This window comes from Elephantulus edwardii, unplaced genomic scaffold (genome assembly GCF_000299155.1).
Source record: "Elephantulus edwardii isolate Elephantulus edwardi_28Jun2011 unplaced genomic scaffold, EleEdw1.0 scaffold00266, whole genome shotgun sequence".
NCBI lineage: Eukaryota > Metazoa > Chordata > Mammalia > Macroscelidea > Macroscelididae > Elephantulus > Elephantulus edwardii.
This window is the reverse complement of record NW_006400016.1, coordinates 2,176,789-2,184,712: the sequence shown is the minus strand read 5'-3', so window position 1 is coordinate 2,184,712 and position 7,924 is coordinate 2,176,789. Positions and strand designations below refer to the sequence as shown.

At 47.6% G+C, this 7,924-nt stretch overlaps 1 protein-coding gene and 1 pseudogene across 2 annotated transcripts in view; both read left to right on the top strand.

The window, feature by feature from the left end:
* Positions 1–7,924, top strand: part of GRAMD1A (GRAM domain containing 1A) — a 56,631-nt gene that overhangs the window by 39,182 nt on the left and 9,525 nt on the right. For both annotated transcript variants that reach the window (XM_006899688.1, XM_006899687.1), the window contains 3 exons: positions 4,881–4,993; positions 5,153–5,303; positions 5,836–6,034. In XM_006899688.1, the coding sequence (XP_006899750.1) occupies positions 4,881–4,993; positions 5,153–5,303; positions 5,836–6,034 (463 nt within the window). The remainder of the gene's footprint in view (positions 1–4,880; positions 4,994–5,152; positions 5,304–5,835; positions 6,035–7,924) is intronic.
* On the top strand, positions 382–2,057 carry LOC102844037 (annotated as a pseudogene).

Here is a 7,924-nt window from a genome sequence, read left to right as displayed (position 1 = left end):
CCTTTCTTTGGGATAGGAACAAATATCGATCTCTTCCAGTCAGTTGGCCAAGTGGTTATTCTCCAGATTTCTTGGCACAACTTGGTGAGCACGTCCAGGGCAGCATCTCTTAACTGAAATATGTCAATTGGTATACCATCTAACATGTGCAATAATGAATTAAAAAAGAAAAAAGGAGATTTAACAAAAAGAGTCATTTCAAGAAAAATGTCTTTCTTAAGCCAACCTAAATCTCTTCTACATGAAAGAACCTGACACTGAGGAAAGAAGCAAATGAAATTGAAAGCTCATCTGCAGTTCAGAAAAAGAAAAACAGACGAGTTGGGAGGAGTGAAGGGTAGTAGGGTCTTGGCCATGGGTTGATCAAGACATAACCAGACAATGTGGACGAGTTTCTTCAAACTGTGGCTTTTCTGCTGTGTGGTTGCAGTGTTGCTGGTGGTGGCTGTCAGTGTTACTCAGGTAGAGCACTTGGACAATGCAACTGCTTCTGCCACATTCTTCAGTAGCAGTGGACAATTTCTTCCCCCCAAGATGATAGGAGTTAGCCAGAATCCCTACTGTGGTTATGAGCACCAGGCCCTGTCCATCTGGGAGTGCTTGAGAAGAACTCCCTGCTGGCAGCTTCAAAGTGGCAGGGGCCTGATATGAGTCCTGTGTCCTTTGCTGAGAACACTGACCCTTCTTTGCTGTCTTGAACTTAGCAGCCTACTTTAAAATGGAAAGCCAACTGGAGGTAATATTTCATGTAGAGGTTTATCAAGGAAAAGCATATGGTGGGGACTACCTGCAGCCTAGGACCCACACTCCGGAGCTGCAGGTAGGGGCTGTGGGCAGAGTGGTGGATTACCAGAATGGGTTTTACAAGGTCTTTTTCACCTTGCTGTGGTCAGGCAGAGTCCATGTGTCCATATTGATGGGAAGGTATCAGAGTTCTTCAGCAGTTTCAGGAGGAGAAACCAGACAGGGTCCGTTTCAAGTCTTTTCTGATTAAGAAGAATTTCTGAAGCTACTGAGTGCAGCGTGTGTCTGCCTGGGGTCTACGCTTCTGTGTAACTTTACAGATCTCTTCCCTGGAGAGCCCTGCTTCTGCTTCAGACCAGAGAAGCTCCCCTGCAGCAGCAGGATTAACCATTTCAAAGGCAGGTACCTATTGGACTCCTCACTGCTGCAGAGTGCTTTCTGCCAGAGTGGTGTCAGTGTTAAAATGCCCGTCAAATCCAGTGGACCTGATTGAGTGTCTGTGCTTCCCAGAATAAAAGACACCAACAATGCTGAACTATCTCAAAACTCAGAAACTTGCCCCTCCAGGTATTATTATAACGATCAGTTGAGGCCCAGGAAGTTCAAGATGCCCCAATTTACCGACCCTGGCAAAGCCACAGAATGCTTACAAAGAAAAATAGGGTATTCATTCGGTGACTCGATAGTCAGGAAATGAATGGTTTGAATACCTAACCACATTTGTTCCAGATTCAGTGAAGTTTAATTTAGGTAGTCCTAAGAAGAATGTCAGTCCCTTTCTTGTGGTGGACCAGAAGCACAGCATCCCTCTCCAATCAGCTGCCGTAGGCCACCCTTTTGCTTCCGGACTGTGAGCTGCACTATGTGGCAGACTAGTTGAATTGCATTGTGAGAGTTAAGAACACGGTGCCATCAACCACATGGCCTTACTTCAGCACCTTCCCCGTGGAAGTACAGACCTTCCCCGTGGAAGTACAGACCTTCCCCGTGGAAATACATATCCAAGGCTCAGGAATGTTTGTCAAGCAGCCGTTCAGCTTCTGGATCGAAGCCCTGAGACCATGGTGGTCATCTGGATGGCCGGTGTCCAGGAGTTGGGGCCTGAGGTGAGCCTGTTCAACAGTGACTGGTACACCTTTCAGCTGGACACCATCCTTCAGAAAATGTTCCAGGAGTTGCCATATACCTTGTCAATGCTGAGGCCACTATTGATCTCATAGGCTGCATCCAGATAAGATTATTGTGAAGACCAGCTGGACATGTTATTGCCTTTTGTGTGCCCTACGGACCTCGCCTGTCCTGGAAAGGACTAGAAGCGGTCACACCCAGTGACCCTTCCCCATCACTTGCATTATAGGAAATTTGTAACTGGTCCCACAGAAAGATGTTGCATTGACATGAACAGAATTACAAAGAGTTAGGCTTACAATAGAAACAAACAACAAAAAAGAACTGGACTTAATGCAGTGACCTGTAAGGAACTTAAAAACTGCAGTTTACACTTCTATCTACCTGTAAGAGTCTCTCATTCTTTGCAGTGTTGTCTTAGCCACAGGAGAACCATCACTAACAATATCTAGATACTGTATTATTTTCCTTGTAACCAAAGGCACTAGTGAGTGTATTTGAACTAGCTTTTCTTGGCAGAGGAAATGAATGTCCCAAAAAGTAAGAAATGATCCTAAATGGAAGGGAACTGTGTGGTTGGTGATACAGATTCACAGTTGATCTAGTTCAAGAGACAGAACATCGCACCTCTGCCTGAGCTGCACAAAAGCCACGTCAACTAGATAAAAGTTCTGGTCTGGTTTCTATGGACTGTTGAAGACCACCTCGTCTCAGGAATTTCCCTTTCTGATCTTCCTTTTCTGAACTGTTAAAAAGGTCAGGATTTGTCTATTTCCTCATCGTCCATCCCCCCCCACCCCACCCCCGTTTTTAAAGAATAGAAGCAAAAGAAGTATGAAATCAGCTTGTATATAGAATCTGTACTTTGCATTGATACTTGCATTGGATGTTTGGTTTTTCTTTGAGTCGGCTAAATTTTACATGATGAATAATTAGTTATTCTATAACTGGCATTTGGAATTGGAAGGGGGAAATTGATAAACTTTGTGTGTGTGTGTGAGGTGGGGGTGTACCATCGAATCAGATCTGACTGGTACAGGAGGAGATTGCTCCTTCTCTAGCACAGCATCTGGTGGATCCGAGCCACATGCCTTTGTGATTGCAGCACAGCTTCTTGGATAAATTTATTTTTATGTTCTGAATGTTAAGATTTTGAGAATTGACTTTTATGATAAGAATAAATATGTCGAAGCTGTTTCCACCCCCCAAAAAAACCCAAAAAACCAACCAAACAAAACTAAGACCCTGGATGGAGCCAGACTGCCAGGATTCAAATTCTAGTTCTGTCACTGAGTGACCTGCAGCTGGTCACTGAGCCCCATCTGTTAAATGGGAATAAGGATGGGACCACGTCCATGTCATAGCACCCAAACTAGAGAGTAAGTGATAGAAATGCTCCCTTGTCAAGGAAGGACATCCCAGTGGTTGGTCCCAGCCCTGGAGTCTGGCACTCCCAAGATCAGGTCTCCGCCTTTCACCTCCTAATCCTGGAAGCTGGGCCATGGTAGTACCTGTCCTAGTTATCGTTCTCTAGAGCTGCTATAACAGAGATCCCACAGGCTTATAAAATGGCCTTTACAAACACTTTTATTCTCCTACAGTTTAGGAAGCTACAAGTCCAAAGTCAGGGTGAGAGCTCGAGGGGAAGGTTCGCTCTCTGTTGGTTCTGGAGAAAGGTCCTTGTTTCCTTCAGCATCTGTAGACCAGGTGTTCCTTGGGGATCTCCACGTGCTCTGGCCACCTCCAGTGCTGAGGAGCTTCTTAGCACAGGTGCCTAAATTCAAAAGGGCATACTAGTTTCAGGGGCGCTCTGGTGATCCAGTGGGTCAGGTGGCTGTGTTACCAAGCCAGAGAAAGGCGATTCAAATTCATCATCTGCTCCGAGGGAGAAAGATAGGCTCCCCCCATGTGATTTACAGCCTCTGACAACCTGCTGGAGGGGCAGCCGTGAGTCACTTCTGACTCAGTGGCACACAACATCAGTTTCCTGGCAGGGGGCTCTGGTGGCCTAATGGGTAAAGAGTTGCCTTGCCAACCCAAAGGCAAACAGTTTGAATCCCTCCAAGGGTGGGTAATTGCCTCCTATGCAAATGACAGCCACTGAAATTTTGACCTGATGGTACAACAATCAAAGTCTTGGTGATTAGCTAATTCTTAGCTAATTCTCTCGTAGGGCACCCTCAGGAAACACCCCTTCCCTCCAGTCAAGGCTACAATGGGGTCAAGACAAATTGCATTCCACCCTTCATCCTTTAATAACTATGTGGTTTAAATGGCAGATGATGACATAGCTTCTACAGAAGGAGATTGTCCATCTCTTCTCCCACAGAGCAATTGGTAGATTAGAACCATGTTTCTTTGGGTTGGCAGTGCAACTCCTTACCCCTAAGCCACGAGTGCTCCCTTCTATGATGTTATTACATACATGCATTTTGTGGGGGACACACCTTGGTCCCGCACAGTGTACCTCAGCTTTAGCACTATCATCTCTAAATGATTCGATCAGTACCTCCTCTACAAAACCATTTCATAGCCTCAGGTGAGTTAGCACACAGAAGGCTGAGAGTGCCTGGTGCAGAGGAACAACTCAGTGAATGTCAGCGGCTGCTGCCAGCACTCCTGCTACTATTAGTATTTATCATAACCAGCTTGTAGGCATGCTGGCTGTGGGTAGACGGAATCCCAGGGATCCTGAAGACGTAGGTGGGAGTCTGGGTGGGTTTGTATCCCAGAGATGCCTCTGGTTATGGAACTTCACCTCTTTGGGCCTCCTTATCCTCCTCTAGAAATAAGAATGTTAATTGGGTGATGAGCACAGGGCCTAAACTAGAGCTGGATGGCTGGGTGTCCTAGGGGCTGAGTGAGAAGCAGGCTGGCCAGGGCTGCTACTGAGGGCAATGGCTGCCCCCTTGTGGAAGGGGAAGGAACTGCTACGGCTGGGGGCTGCTGGGTTGGGGTGGGGAGGGCTGTGAGGTGGAGGCCAAGCTGCTCTGTCTGTACCTGCCCAGACGCTGAGTCCCCGGGAGCTCTGGCACCTGGTGCATCAGTGTTACGGCTCAGAGCTGGGCCTTACCAGCGAGGATGAGGACTACGTCTGCCCCTTGAAGCTGAATGGTCTGGGGTGAGTCAAAGGTCATGGGTGGTTCCTGGGGTGGGGGATGGCAGGATGGACACACAGCGTGGTTTGAGGTGGTAGTCTGGGGTCTGAGAGATCCAGAACGGGGGGTGTGGAGTCTCCAGTGACTCGAGTAGGAATCCAACTCTTTTCCTTTCCCCACAGGAGCCCCAAGGACATGGGAGAAGTGATTGCCCTGAGTGACATCACCCCTTCGGGAGTGGCTGACCACAGCCAGGAGCCGAGCCCAGTGGGTTCCCGGCGCGGTCACCTCACTCCAAACCTGTCCCGGGCCAGCAGCGACGCTGACCATGGGGTAAGCAGGATGGAGGAGGGAAGGGATACTGGCAGTAAGAGACAGAAGAAGGATTAAGAGAGGAAAAATGGACAGATTAGAGGGTAGAGGAGGGGATGGACAGATGGGTCATGCTAGGATATGCTAGAATAGTGGTAGGTATGGACAGAGGACAAGGAAGAGATGGAGGGGTGAAGGGTGAATGGAGCAGATGTGGGAGGATGGGTGACAACAATTAAAGACAGAAAGGGAGAAACATAGAGACAGAAAGAAGGAGGTGAGAAATGGAAACAGTAAGAGAAAGATAGCTGGATAAAGGCAGAAGGCAGACAGATGGGGCTGGACAGGAACAAGCCTTATTAGGGTCTGAGAAGAGCCACTCAGAGGTGGCCCCGGAGCCCTCCTCCACCTCAGCTGGAAGCCCTAGACCCACACCCTATCCCCGGTTATCCTGCCTGAGATCTGGGTGTCTCTCTAGTGGTTAGCATGGACCACAGAGTGCCCTCAGGCTTGGCAGAGGTGAGGCCAGGCTGGATGAACCCTTTCTCTGTAGGCAGAGGAGGAAAAGGAGGAACAGACAGCCAGCCAGCCAGATGCCTCCTCCAGCCAGACCGTGACCCCAGTGGCTGAACCCCCATGCACAGATCCCACCCCACCTGATGGGCCTGCCGCCCTGGGCCCGTTGGACCTGCTGCCCAGTGAGGAGCTGCTGACCGATACAAGTAACTCCTCTTCATCCACTGGGGAGGAAGGTGAGGCACATCAGCTCCTGTTCATTCCTGTCAGCTCCAGTGACCAGCTTGAACCCAGAGGGCTTGAGTGAGAGGGAGTGGATTGATTTTTGGGGCTGAGACACCCAGGTGTGGGCAGGTGTGGATGGATCTAGGCATTCAGGAGGTCGTATTGTTAGAAATCTATCTCTGGGTTCTGCTTTTAAGACAGCACTGCAGGATAGGTAAGAACACAAACTCTGGAGCCAGTTCACATCCTGGCCATACCAATTCCTGGCTCTGAATTTGGACAAATTATTTAATATCTCAGAGGATCATTTTTCTTACTTGAAACATAGGCTTAAAATAGTACCCACCTCATAGTGTTGTTGAGTTAAAAGGGTTAATACATGTGAACCACTGAGGCTTGTTGGTATTGATCTCTAAGTTGGCTTTGTTGTTGTTATGTGCCATCGAGTCATTCGCGACTCATAGCGACCCTATGTACAAGAGCTCTGAACGCTGTTCTATCCTGTGTCAACCTAGCCATCTCAAAAGCACTTATTCCCGCCGCTCCAGTCACCGAATCGATCCATCTCATTGAAGGTCTTCCGCTCCTTCGCCGCCACCCCACTCTGCCAAACATGATGTCCCTCTCCAAGGACCAGTCCCTCCTTGCAACATGCCCAAAGTATGTCAGACAAAACTTAGAATTCTTGACTCCAGGGAGCATTCTGGCTTCACCTTCTCCGGGACAAACCTGTTTGTTCTCCTGTTCAACACTCTTTTCCAGCACCACAGCTCAAAGGCATCAATTCTCTTTCTATCAACCCTATTCACTGTCCAGCTCTCTGATGCATAGCACGTAATTGTGGAGACTATAGCCTGGATCTGGCGCACCTTAGTCTCCAGCCTGACATCGTTGCTCTTCAGTACTCTTGAGAGGTCCCTCACAGCCGACTTTCCCAATGCAATTCGTCTCTTGATTTCCTGGCTGCTGTTACCAAGAGTGTGGAGCCAAGCAAACTAAAACGGTGAACTATCTCAATCTCTTCACCATCCATACTGATGCTGCCAATTGGCCCAGTGGTGAGCATCTTTGTTTTCTTGATGCTGAGCTTCAGTCCATATAGGAGGCTGCAGTCCTTGACCTTCTGCAGCAAGCACTTCAGGTCCTCAGTTTCAGCAAGTAGGATTGTGTCATCTGCATAACGCAGGTTTTTGATGACTTTTCCACCAATCCTGATGCCACATTCCTCTTCATACAGCCCAGCATCTCGGATGATCTGTTCTGCATACAGATTGAAAAGGTATGGAGACAGAATACATTCCTTACAGAACTTCTTCTTGATTTTGAACCATGTAGTGTCTCCTTGTTCTGTTCTGACGACTGCCTCTTAGTCCAAGTATAGGTTTCGCATTAGCACAATCAAATGTTCTGGGATTCCCATTCTTCTCAGAGTCAGCCGCAGCTTGTTATGATCCACACAGTTAAAAGCCTTTGCATAGTCAATGAAGCACAGATAGACATTCTTCTGGTATTCTCTGCTTTTTGCCAAAATCTAACATTAGCTATAATATCCCTAGTACCCCGACTTCTTCTAAATCCAGTCTGTACATCTGGCAGTTCTCTCTTGACATATTATTGTTCCAAATGTTTTTGGATAATTTTCAGCAGAATCTTGCTTGCATGTGATATTAATGATATTGTTTGATAATTTCTGCACTCTGTTGGGTCACCTTTCTTTGGAATGGGAACAAATAGCAATGTTTTCCAGTCAGTGGGCCAGATGGCTGTTCTCCACATTTCTTGGCACAACTTGGTGAGCACATCCAAAGCAGTGTCTGTCTGTTGAAATATGTCAATTGGTATGCAATCAACTCCTGGAGCCTTGTTTTTTGCCAATTCCTTTAGAGCAATTTGAACTTCCT